At 40.0% G+C, this 13200-nt stretch overlaps 1 protein-coding gene across 6 annotated transcripts in view; it reads right to left on the bottom strand.

Annotated features, from left to right (window-relative positions):
• The window catches only part of HDAC11 (histone deacetylase 11), a 29910-nt gene that overhangs the window by 3964 nt on the left and 12746 nt on the right, over nucleotides 1-13200 (bottom strand). For 4 of the 6 annotated variants that reach the window (XM_065687466.1, XM_065687468.1, XM_065687471.1 and 1 more), the window contains exons 5-9: nucleotides 9853-9895; nucleotides 8255-8331; nucleotides 6467-6529; nucleotides 4400-4496; nucleotides 1296-1474 (exon numbers count right to left, since the gene is read on the bottom strand). In XM_065687466.1, the coding sequence (XP_065543538.1) occupies nucleotides 1296-1474; nucleotides 4400-4496; nucleotides 6467-6529; nucleotides 8255-8331; nucleotides 9853-9895 (459 nt within the window). The remainder of the gene's footprint in view (nucleotides 1-1295; nucleotides 1475-4399; nucleotides 4497-6466; nucleotides 6530-8254; nucleotides 8332-9852; nucleotides 9896-13200) is intronic. The other 2 variants (XM_065687469.1, XM_065687470.1) reach the window with 2 other exon arrangements.

The following is a 13200-nucleotide window of genomic DNA, read 5'->3' as shown; positions in this document are numbered from 1 at the left end:
AACGGAAGGATTTTAACCCTTTCTTTTTTAAAGACACACCTTAAAAGTATTCTCCTTCACTAAGTTTCTGTTTCTCTTGGTGGCCACTGCTTTCCAAAAAGCTCTCTTGTACCAAATGAGATCTGAACATCTTGGGTCATTTCCTTTACAAGGTCAAACCCAAACAAGCAGAAACACTCAGCTCTTCCTTCTCCTTACAGTTTTACACAGCCAAGGAAACAAAACCTGGAGATTCAGAGCAGCTCCCAAGTGGTCCCACCTTGGCTCCATCAAGGACTCTGCAGGGCAGTCAGCAATGAAAAGGCTGCTCAGTGACAGATGGTAAGAATGAGGAAATGCATAAGGAAACCCGTAAAAACCAGCAAGGCACTAGAGACCTATGGAAGAGAACTAAAGTACTGCAAAACAATATGAGAACTGAACAGATAGCGTGATGGCTCGTTGAGAAGGGAACCCAAGAGTTCACGTAGCAAGAAAGCACTTTCCTATACTGAATGCGCGGACTCTAAAACAGTTTCCACCAAATGTGGAAACAGGAGAGAGACAGAACTGAGGAGCTGTCAGAGAAGGAATCCGAAAAAAAAAAGGGAGGAAATAGAAGATCTGTAAGTTGTTTTTCTTTTGACAAAAGCAGACCCTGGAAGGTGAAGATTCCTTTGAAGCCATACAGAATAAACCAAAATTTGTATCTGGTACCAAACTGGGGGGGATGGGGGGGGAAGGTAAGCTGAACTGAGAAAGGGTAATGGTGTCCGTGTAGAAAAGCATTAGGAAACAGGGGAAAAAGATCTGTTCATTTACTAAGAGCACACAGACAGGCAACACAGCATTGCTAACCTGGGAGATACCTGATGAGCACTTTAAAACAGCTGGGAGTGCTACAGAGAAAATTAAATGTAAGAGCCATCCTGGGAGCAGGTGACAAAAGAAGTACATCACAAAATGGGGTATGTGAGGGGAAAAGAAACAAAGAAAGAACCAACCAAATGGGAAAAACACAGGTCAGATGAAGTATAAAAATATATACGTCTCTGGTTGGCCTGGATGCTCAAAATCTGTATTTTAGAGAGAAGATGCAGACACCCTGGAGAGCAGAAGTATTATGAGTCAGGAAGAGACAACAAAAAAAAACACATGGTGAAAGAGCAAGGGAGATGTATCTATATGTACCTGCACTGGTTTAATGCAGATTCTGCACCTTACCTTCATCTAACAACTGCCACAAGTCACTCTCAGAACTGCCTTCAGTATCTAGTGAGGAGTGGAAGTCTGGACTACATTAGTGCACTACGAACCTGAGGTGAAATAGCAAGTCCTCCCAATGGATCGCCATCCAGAATATCAGTCCCGGCATTATAAACAATGATGTCAGGTCTTAATTCGTTTAATGCTCCTTCCACGTGAGTATGCACCTTCTGCAGGTATTCTGTGTCCTCTGTACCCCATTCTAATTCCACCTTGCGTTTTATGGCACCTAAAAAGAAATTGTTTCAATGTCACTCAATAAACAAAGCATTGCTTTGAAAGAAATGCAAGCCTGAGGTATGCAAAAGATACATTGCATTTTCATAGAACCTTGAGCTACAGAAACTTCTCCAAGTGCTTGCTTTCCCAGCAAATGTAAGCACAGTGACCTTGAGAAAATTCCACTGAAGAGAGAAAATCAGATGCGGGGGGAGGAGAGGAGAGGGGGAATCTCTCAGACACAAGAGGAAAATGTGATTGAAAAGCAGCTGATGTACAAGTCCATCTACCAATCAGCAAAGAAATCATAAAGAAAATTATTAAAAGTAACCTAAATAAAGGATAAGGGGAAGAAACCACTGAATTGCTATTGCAGAGGAAACGGTAGAAAAAACAAGATAAATATCACTGAGAAATCATTAAGATGTTTTATTTTTATCACAACGCACAAAGCTTACCAGTAAGGGATCACAAATTCATGTGAACTGCTTTATGAATGTCTAACAAGATTCAGCTTTGCCCTAAGCATTTTCCATTTAACGTTCTTACCCTGTAATCCTACCAAAGAGCAAATATCCATTCTTAATTTAAATCAAATTATTTCTAATGCTTATAATAAAGCATTAGAAGAGGAGGGTTGAGAAAGCAGAGGGAAGAAACCCAAGGTTATGCAGCCTAGCTTTGGGTGCTTTTACAGAGCTCCGTGTAACTCAATCCAAATTAATCAAACCTATGCCAGAAGTGTCTCAAGGTATGATTCTACCTCACCATACCCTATGCTTTCAATTAAATGATGGGTGTCTTACATCTTAAGCATGGATTCAGCACCCACCAATAGTGCATGAATGCATATGACACAGAATGGTGGTTACTTATTCTCTTCCCTGCTTTGTATCCTTGTTCAACATCAGTGAAGCATTTTTTTCTTTAATTTATTGCATCAACATTAGTTTCAAAGATTACTGTTTCTTCATGGTATTTTTCCTGAATACTTTTCTTACAGTTACATAAATGTTCATATAAGTCTGCACAGCTGTGCTCTTCTGGACAGCACTTAGAACCTCTTCATGGTAAAGAATCCACGAGCTGGAGATCACATTAGAGGAGGAGGTGAACACATCAGTGTGGGGAGCAACTCAGTGTTGTTCTGATGAAGCCATTAAGAAGTTGAGAGTCATCAATAAGACTGCATGCCTCTGCAGGTCTTGTCTTCATTTCCATCACGAGACACAGAACTGCAGCCATCAGTTATTACACAGATCAGGGACTACTGATGGACTCAGCGATGGGTCTGTAGGTTAGAACTAGCATAGCCTTTTGTCCATCTCTTGCTCATTACTGAGTGTACTTCTACAGCTTCGACAACTGTAAAACGACACTCAAACCAACAGCAACACTTTTCTAAGGCCTGAACTTCGGTTTCCAGCTGTCAACTTCTTATGCTCACCCCTCAGTGCACCTTCATCCAGGTTTTTCCCAACATGCATTTTCCCCTTTCTTTTCCTCAAAATCTGCATAATTCCAAACTACTTCCCCTTAAGCACTCAATACTGTTATGGCTAAGCACTAGGCCATGTTAGCTCATATTTTTATTTCTTTTTTTCTCCCCTAATGAAGTGCATGGGGCAAAAAAATGTACAGAAGAGACTCTTGTAACAAAATGTGCAGGAAGGCCAGGGAGACAGTGATCTGTTAGAGTTTAACCTAAATATTCAAACTCCCAGGTCCAACCTCTACCTTTCCTCAAAAAGATACCCTCTGATCTCACCTTCATCTGGTCACGTAGCCAGGTCTGAAGGACTGAGCTACTGAACTCCTATTTAAACACCTGGCAGCTACAAGAAACTATATATTCACATGCCTCTGGCCACAGCCTTGTGCCTCGCGCTTCACCGTGCAAAGGGAATGCTCATGTTCCCAGCTGCACAGGAGAGGGCTGAGCTCAGTGCTTCACATTTGCTGACAAGGGCTTACTCTGCTTTGGTCTTAATCCATCTGTTCAAATTGTTGCCATTTGATATATGAATAAAGGGATCCTTTTGTTGGGGAAAAAAAGTAAATCTTCATTTGCTTCAATCTATCTGCTTACAGACATGATGTGCTTTAAATGTCATTTTTCAGTTTAATGCTTTGAAATACATATACTAGTTAAAAGTATAATACAGTGCACCTAATCCGTGCCAAGAATCCCAATTAAGTAGTCTTCTCAGAATGACAACAGCATTGAGGAATTCAGCAGCAGAACAACATCTCCCCCAATAAACTGTGATTCAATTCACAAATTAAGCCTGCTATAAATGACAGTGTTAACAGAATCAAAGATCAAATGAACTTTGGGGTTTTGCATTCCAAGGAACCATTATCAAGCCCCCACTAATGACTGGTGACAGGTCTCACACACAACCTGCACATCACAGTAGGAATAAATAAACAGCAATAAAATCAAGCACCAGCTCTTAATGTTTGTGTGACTTCCTTTTGTTTCCAAACTTGTTTCACATTCACATTCATCTTGTTTTCAGAATGCTTATAAAACAAGTTCTACTGCAAAGACAACACCTAAGTAATTTTCAAAACGTAAAACCTTTCTACACAGTGCAAGTCAATCCCTAATGAATTCCTTTATAAATTTAGTGTAAGGCAAAGATTAAGTTCTAACAGGTCTCTTTAAATCCAAAGGATTATTTAACTCACTGTTCCAAGTGTGGCATGAGCTTTTGAATGGACTGCTAAGAAAACCCACCTCATACCCACACCTTGCATTCCAGAAATCCATTCCAGGAGTGAAGGGAGAACACTACAGCGTTAACACTGTTGTGATATATCACAGTGATAACTGCAAATTGTATGTTCAATGTGCAATTTTAAAAAATAAATATCGAGTTAACCTTGTTGCAGGAAAGCATTTTGGAATATGATTTTCAATCATACTTACGTTTAGCAAATCCATCTCCTGGATAAATATACCTATTGTAGGCATCCATAATATAGACCCGATGATCATCCATAAAGTCCCTCTCATGGCCATTTCCCTGAAGGAAATTTACAGTTAGCTACTCCTAGCAAACTAACACAGAAATAAATCACCTGCAAATCCTACAGTAATTAGGCCTACAAAGATCTAATCTTTAAAACTCTTGTGTCATTTTCCTGTTTATAGTCTTGAAGGTTATTTTGAGGCAGAGAGCTCTGGGGCCTTTGATAGCATCAGTCTGAAGACTGCAGGTTTTATCAAAACCAACATCCTTTTATCTCTGAGAAGGTATTATCATAGATCTCACTGCACACAGAAGTAAAATAAATGAAGATTAGAAGTTAATTGCCTTCAGCAGTATCACAAAAGCAGCTGTGACCACTAAATAGATCCCTCATCTTCCAACTGGGGGAAGGATGGGGGACACACATCACTTTCAGCTGCTGTAGGGATACTCATTCTTGTACAAGGATTCATAAATACATAAAGTAAACTAAAGTCTTGATAATTCAAGCCTTAATGAGAAGTAATCCCTGGAAAAATTACAAATACTAAGGACCCAATAGTTCTGCATAGTATTTAACACCAGGAATTCCCTACAAAAAGATTGCATTGGGTGAAAAGATGGATGCTCAAGAGAAAACTCAGAGCCTGAAGTTAAACAGTATTCTTTGGGTTCTCATTTAGACTTTTTTTCCCACTAGTACAAAAATCATCTTTTCACAGCAATCACCAAGATGACTGTACTGAAATCAATGTATCATACAGCACCACAGACCCTACCCACCACAGAATTTCATTTAAACTATAGAAACAGACATTTCCACAGATAGTATCTTTTGGAATTCTGTTACATAATTCAAGTTCCTGGGAAGCACCAGAACTGCTAATACATGGCAACTCCTGCTTATTTCTTCAGCACCTTTGTTCTACAAAGAGCTCATGAACAGAAACCCAGGAATATGAAAGCCTCCAGGAGAACCATTTCCCTATGAAAGGTGAAACTCGCCAATGCACCAAGAGCTGGACCACTGACAAGATGCGAATATCTGTACGCTCAGAGAGGATCTGCTGAGCTAGTACGTCCCACACCTCTTGTTCCCCAAAGAAAGGAAACAAATGGGTGATTTAGTGTGCACACTGAGGTTACCTGAAAAAATATATTCCAAGGAGGTTTAAAAAAACCAAAAATCCCAAACCCAAAACAAAACCACAAATAAAACACCCCAAAGAAGCACAAACACATCCAGACCCTGAAAGAGGTGGCTGAAGAGAATCACAAACACAAAGCATCTTTCTATTGCATAATATCTGTCCTTATTTAATAGTTTTGTTAGGATGCTTTAAGTTGCAGATAAGAGAAATGACAGAAGATAGAAAACTACAGACTTTAAGCTTCCTCAGTTCCATGGAACTTAAAAATGCTTTATTTACACATAATAAATTACCTTCAATGGTTCAGCCTGGACATAAGTACGGTGCATTAACTGCTTTTCTAAAAATACCAGTTCCCTCCTTTCAGGATTTATTTTGGAAATGCTACCAAAGATGAGATCTGTTCTCAGTGCACACAGTAAATCACTTTACCAGGTGAAGAGTGATGTGTTCTTCACCTCATTAGCCTGAAGCCAGGCTTCCCATTAAAACACTGAAGGTCAAATTCTTCCCTTGCAAAGGTTGCTGCAACAATCATGCATGCTGAACGAACTGTAATTCTGGTTTAAAAGATTCTTGTTTCTTCTGGAATACTGATCTACTCTGCAGCCTGTGTATGCCACTCCAAAACAGTTCTATATCTAGCCACGTGATGGAGCTACAACTCAGTTTAATTTTATTAAACCGGCCTACCAGCCTTTTGGGCCAGAATATAATTAAACAACTGAATTGTTCACAGTTGCCATCATCTATGACTATCTCTGTATTCTGCAAGCTGTCAGTTTATACCACTATTAGAAAAAAATTGTATTTATCAAACACTTGTATTGCAAGCAAAACAACTACAGCACTGAATAGAGGTAAGGTACTCACCTGGTGAGCATCCAGATCAATAATTGTGGCTTTAGACACCCCTTGTACTCTTTCAAACAGGAACTGGATATATCAACAAAGAAAAAGATGGAGAAAGTTATTAAGTTGGGTGACAGATTAAACCAGGGGCTCGAAGCTTGCCCAGTATACTACTGGTTTGATTTGAATGTACTGCATGTCTTTTCATTTCATTCACTGAACAAACAGCTAAATGATTCCAGTATATTTAATGACAAAAGCTCTGACTATTTCACTTAATAAGGTCATTTTTGTGGTCATACAATAAAAACCCTATACATTCACACCAGATGAAATGCATGGAATATGCATTTTGCAGTCATCTGCGCAGGTATCTGCCTACCTGCAGAGCAAGTCAGTAGAGAAGAGATATTTCTACTCATCTCTTCTATCTCCCACAAAGTACCAGACATAACATAGGATCGAAGATGTGTCTTTACGAAGCATAAGCCCGATGGCCCAGGGTAACAAACACGGCTGCAGCAGTGCTGGCTCTGTACAAGGGTATCGGGTCTGTCTCTGCACCTCACCCAGCAAGCCAGCAGAGGACAGGTCTATTAGGGGTTATAAAGCCGATCACTGGTGCTGTCACTGATTGATTGATCAATGTCATTGATTATTGGTGCTGTCAGAGGCTGGAATGGAACCAGCAACAGCACAGAAAAAGCAACAGCAACAACTGTGGGCTGGGACAGGGTAAAGTGAGAGCTGCCCAGGCCCCAGAACATCGAGGAGCTCACTTCATGAGACACCAATGACAGCACAAGTGAGGCTTGTTGGCATGGATGGAGAAACACCCCACTGTGATGGCATCCAACTGTATTAGCATAAACTCCACCATTTAGGCAAAGCTGCTGGAGGTACTGTATGCATTAAAGCCACTTTTAGAAACAGAATTCATTTCTTATCCCAGCCTGTGAAGAAAAAATGCTTTTGAATTCTCTGAGTGTTAGCTTTGACAAGTTACTATCTTTAACACAGACATGGTAAACCCCAAGGATTTTGTACGAACTGCCACCCGCTCTAATTTCTCAATCTGTATTTTGATGGCAGGAAAACAGAACACTGGATTTCTTTCCTGAAAATTACCACGTACAGAAATTAGGATGTTATGTCATGTAGTGTGCTGTAATCATTAGAGCCTTTTATGTTTGATTATTACTGATACTTTATAAATAATCTAGTATACAAATATACCATAGTACATTTGATAAAAATAAGCCCTAATTGCAGAAGTCTCTTGCTTCAGCCTTTCAACAGCTAAATACCAAATGTATTCATTCACAGTCAGTGATTACTTTGGAGACATTCACATTTTTATTCATGATTTTGAACCACTCTGAGCACTGTATAGTGCAGCTTGAATCAGAGAGAGGATTGCTGTCTGCATTCGTCTTGACTATAACCACTGAAACTAATGCGGGATTTTCAGGTTCAACTGCAAGGCTGGGATAATTATCAGTGAGGATATTAAAAGTCAATCTGGCTTGATTTTGAGTCGTCTTCTGCAGTTAGACATTATTAATGCAACTGTAGTGGTTCATAATTACATTCAGAATTCTGACCCCTGCAACCCTTCCCTCTCACTTCACAATACTGCACACACATTCTGTTCTGCACCATCAAGTACCACACATTTTTCCTATTCCAACCCATCTATAGATGGCTTTATTTTCTCCTATTAAGATGTAAATTAGTCCTTATGAATTTATGTGGATTTTTTCCATTTGCACAAACAGTAGGAAGTACTGCGTTAAGAGCACTTCTTACCTTTATAGCCAGTGTGATATCAGCATATGCACAAAATCCTCCACCTTTGTCACTCGAACAGTGATGAAAACCACCCCCTGGGCATAAAAATGTGGGAGAGGTGAAAAGCTAGACACTAAGGAACATTTTGGTCTTTGCAAAGAGATGGAGCTTACTTACATGGCACATACTATTTTCTTTAGCAAATACCACCCCTAGAGCCATCAAACCCTTACCAGCAACACAAAACATCTCATGGATTTCTGTACATACCTTACGCGTGGCCTAGTGAGCATCAGGCAAAGCAGCTGCCCTTTCATTTAGCAACCACCCTAAGAACTAAGGAATGAACGTATGCTCAAGGCCAGGCTGGATAGGGCTTGGAGCAACCTGCTCCAGTGGAAGATGTCCCTGCCTATGGCAGAGCTAGAACTGGATGAGCTTTAAGGTCCCTTCCAACCCAAACCATTCCATGGTTCTATGGTACCACACAGAGAATTTCGCTGTGACCGTTCCGCGCCCCAGGCATGCTGGAAGTACGAAATAAACATTATGGGCAGGTGGGAAGGACATGTGGAAAGCTCTTTTCCATGCTAAACACCAGGTCAAAGCCACCAAGCTAAGCACTATGGTGTTATCACCTGGCACAATGTTTTTTGCAAACACTCAGACCAGAAGAAACTTTAGGTACTCCTCTTTACAACACAGTCACACACGTTCCTTACAGGAAAAAAAGTACTTGGGCCTCCCCCTCCCAGACATACTTTTTATATAATAAACTGGACCCTTTTACTGAAAAACCCACTACAAATATCTAAGCAGGAAACTTAACAAGCTCACTTATATATCGGTAAATACAACAGGCTTTGGGCTTTATTTGTAATGTCTATTTAACTTTTAACATTGGATGTTCACTTTGTAGAAGATGTAAGAAGTAATGGAAAACCCCCAGAATTTATGAGTTCTATAGAAACAAGAAGCTACGAGTCAAGTAACACAAGCCATTGCTTCCATAGTTTCCTGGGTTTGCATTGCTGTTTGCTGCGAGCAGAACACATTTATGGTCACTATAATTTCATTTCATGTAATTTCTTCATAATTTGCTCCCTCAAGTCTTTCTCAGGAAAAAACTGCACATAGACACTACCTGGTCCAGCCCTGCTCTCCAGCATATCCACTAATCCCTTCAGTGCTATGACATATAAAATAGCTGATGATAAAAATCTATGAAAATTATAAAATAATTTAATGAAATCAAAGATTTTATTGAAATATTTACATTTATTCCAAACATTTTACCTTAATACTTTTTTCACTTCAATGAAAACACTTTCATTATATATATATATATATATATATATACACGATACCACTATCTTTATCCATTACCTTCCTTTTTCTTTCAAAAAAATATTGTAATTATAAAATTGCAATAGGGTGATAGTGGATGAGAAAACAAATCCAGCACTTTTAACATTTGTTTTATCTTTAAAATAGAATTTAGTTGAACACAACCCAGTCAATTTCTATTATTACAATATAGATCGTGCTAAATTAAAACAGTATGTTTTCAACCATGCTATTTCAAGTGTCACTCAGTGCCCTGCATGTGTACTTACCCACGTTGATTGCCCAGCCTCTTTCAACAGCCAGTTTTCCTGCCTTAAGGAAAGGACAGTGAGAACTTCATGAACAAAGGAGGAACCATTTCACACCTCCTGCTCCCTCCCCATACACAGCTCCTGGCACCTGAACAATGCCCATGGAATGCTTGGATGTTTCACCACTGCAGGTCATGCTGAATCAGGTCTCTAAATACGAGCCAACCAAAACTATCCTCAGCATAATTGGTTGGAAATACTATTTGCTCTCTCCTCCGTATTTCATTCTCTGGTAGATGAATAGATCTAAAGCCAACTGCACTTTGCAGAGGTGAACACTGACCCCTGGCAGAGAAATGATATAGGAAAAGTACAAGCATTAATAAGAGTAAAAAATGAGCAAGGATCTTCCAATATCATTCCTGTTCATGGCAAAACAGGAGGAAACTAAGCTCCAAATCTTGAAAATACAGATTAAAGGTTACAGCTGGGGGTGAGGACGAAAAAATGCTACCGTGTGAAGTCTCCTGTGACTTCTTACTTTTTAAAGGCTAATACATCCACAGTATAGAATATTACCAATACTTTTTCCCTCCAATACAGCAAAATTGTGCCTGTATCTCTCCTTTGAGCTCAGATGACATTCAAGGAGGGGAAAGAACTGACACAGAAGAGATACACAAGGCTTAAATGATGACATTTTAATTGAAAAACCTGACTTATTTTGGCCTTACTTTGGTTCAGCAAGCGTTTAACTGCAGTACTCCTTAATGTCATGTCAAAAAGATGATATTACTAGCTATAATTTAAAAATAAATAAATAATGGAAAGCCAGATTATTCTTTTCCATAATCATGGAAAGAACATATTACACATCATCTAAGGAAAAAATTTTGAGCAGCTGAGGATTCTTCATTACCAGTATTTACATTTGAACAGTTCTAACTTAGTACTAAGGACACTACTGGGAAGCTCAACATCATTCTCTTATGAACGCACTAACTTACACAGATTAGATCTTGAGAAAAGATTGTAGTTTCTGAACTATAAACCCCATTAAATCACAGGGAAAACACATTATGTGTGATTTAGCAGACTGCCTAGGGATTCCTCCCTAAAAAAGCAATCATCCCATATTGCTAAAAAAACATCATTAAAAGTACAGATACAAGAATCTTCATGATAAACAGGACCATTAGCAATAGAAGATTGTACTTCTGGCTTGTACTGCACAAAGTTTACTCTCTGATGAATCAAAACTGCTTTTAAAGTTTTGATACCTACTTCCCCATAATGAAAACTAAAAAAGGTAAAACTATCAGCATGTGGCATCAACAGCAATCCACAAGTGAACAGCAATGGCATCTCTATTTCAGGAGGCATGATACAAAGATATAACAGACCCAGTGGCTAGCTTTTCTACATGGTCACGTTTCTAACAAGTGAACACGCATTTATGAATTAAAGATAACACCAGCACAATGAAAAACATCACAAAACTACGTAAAAGTATTGACTAGTTAGAACCAAGTTGAAATAGATAACATACACATGTACTGTCAAGGTTCTCACAAAGTATCAAAAGTAGACTCTTAGGAAACTCTAGATTCTTCCCAATTAATTTTCTGTTCTAGCATTTCCTTCTTTCCTCATAACTATGGTACAGAAAGGCAGTGTGGCTACAGTAAGAGAAGGCTCTGCATGTTCCTATTCAGACAGGACTTTGCCAAACCCCTCAGCTCAATGAGAACTACTGACTGCAGTCAGAAACACAGCACACAGGACAGACCTAGCCAGGAGCCAGAAATGATGATGAAGGATGAAACTGAGACAGAATGGAGCTACTTCTTTGTCTGAGAGTGACAACCAAACATTTATATAAGCACCTTGAAGTATAGGAACCACATGAAACCACAATTCTTTCTCTCTACTATAACTGCATTCAGCTCTGGGGCCCCCAACAAAAAGATGGGTGTGAACCTGCTCAAGTCTCAAGGTTCTCCTCCCCATCTCTCCGGAAGTGGGAAGGGGAAAAAAGAGGGGAGTGAGCAAGCAGCTGCATGGTTTCAGTTACCGGCTGGGCTTAAAACCACGACAGTTCACCACAATGATGCTCCAAAATTCGAAGCAGCTCTGCTCTGGAGTCAGGCTAAAAGAGCTGTGCTGGTTCAGTCTGGAGAAGAGAAGGCTCCTGAAGGGGAGACCTCAGAGCAGCTCCAGTGCCTAAAGGGGCTGCAGGAAACCTGGAGAGGGGCTTAGGACAAGGGCCTGTAGGGAGAGGCCAAGGGGAATGGCTTGAACCTGCCCGAGAGGAGACTGAGATGAGCTCTTAGGCAGAAGCTCTTCCCTGTGAGGGTGCTGAGGCACTGGCACAGGGTGCCCAGAGAAGCTGTAGCTGCCCCATCCCTGGCAGTGCTCAAGGCCAGGTTGGACACAGGGGCTTGGAGCAAGCTGCTCCAGTGGAAGGGGTCCCTGCCTGTAGCAGAGGTTGGAGCTGGATGAGCTTAAGTTCCTTCAACCCAGACCACTCTATGATTCTATGGTGATACCATTACCCAGCCTGTAACATCAGACTGTTTTTCTGTTTTGTTGGGGTTGGTTGGTTTGCTTCTTGTTTGTTTGTTTTTATAACAATAGCAGCAAAACCAGTTGGGTGCTATCTCCAGCTCCTGCTGGTAAATTGACAATGTTCCAGGCGGTTTATGCTGGTTTGCGTTAGGGAGATGCACTGCGTTCCACTTCTATCACCCCCACTTTTGCTAGTGAGCACCTACTAAAGGAAGTAGCACTTTTTCTTATCTAGTGTACTACCATAATCCAGTAAGCCTAAAGATTTATCCAGGACCTAGCATTTCTTTACAAACTCATGTGCTTCAATTGTCCTTATAGTTGGTTTGTTTGCAGTTATTTACCTGGCTTTCTCATCCTTATGCAGACTTTTAGGCTTCAACAAAAGCATCAGACATTGCTACACTGTACAAACACTTCCATATGTTTCCTTACCTCACTATTCTTTGACTTTAAATTACACATACATCCAAGAAAACAGAGTAACACAAGAGAATTAACGTACAATTAGGAAATGGGATTTAAGTGGTGAAAACAGCAATAGTTCAAAAACAGAGTCCAAGGTGGTCAAGATACATACAGGCTTTATAAAATAAAATCATTTCCCACTCACAAGCCTAAATTAAAACCAGCCTCAGCAACTGTCAAGGATCCTTTAACCTGGTGAATGTCACAGGACTCTTCTCCTATGATTTAGGAAGAAACCAGTGGCCACTTTCATTTAACAGCTGAGAGCAATAAGCAGTTAACTCACTCCACACAGACAATTTCAGCATAGAGGACGTGACTTTTTGATCC

The sequence above is a fragment of the Lathamus discolor genome, chromosome 7 (genome assembly GCF_037157495.1).
Source record: "Lathamus discolor isolate bLatDis1 chromosome 7, bLatDis1.hap1, whole genome shotgun sequence".
Lineage (NCBI taxonomy): Eukaryota > Metazoa > Chordata > Aves > Psittaciformes > Psittacidae > Lathamus > Lathamus discolor.
This window is presented reverse-complemented; position numbering and strand designations above follow the sequence as displayed.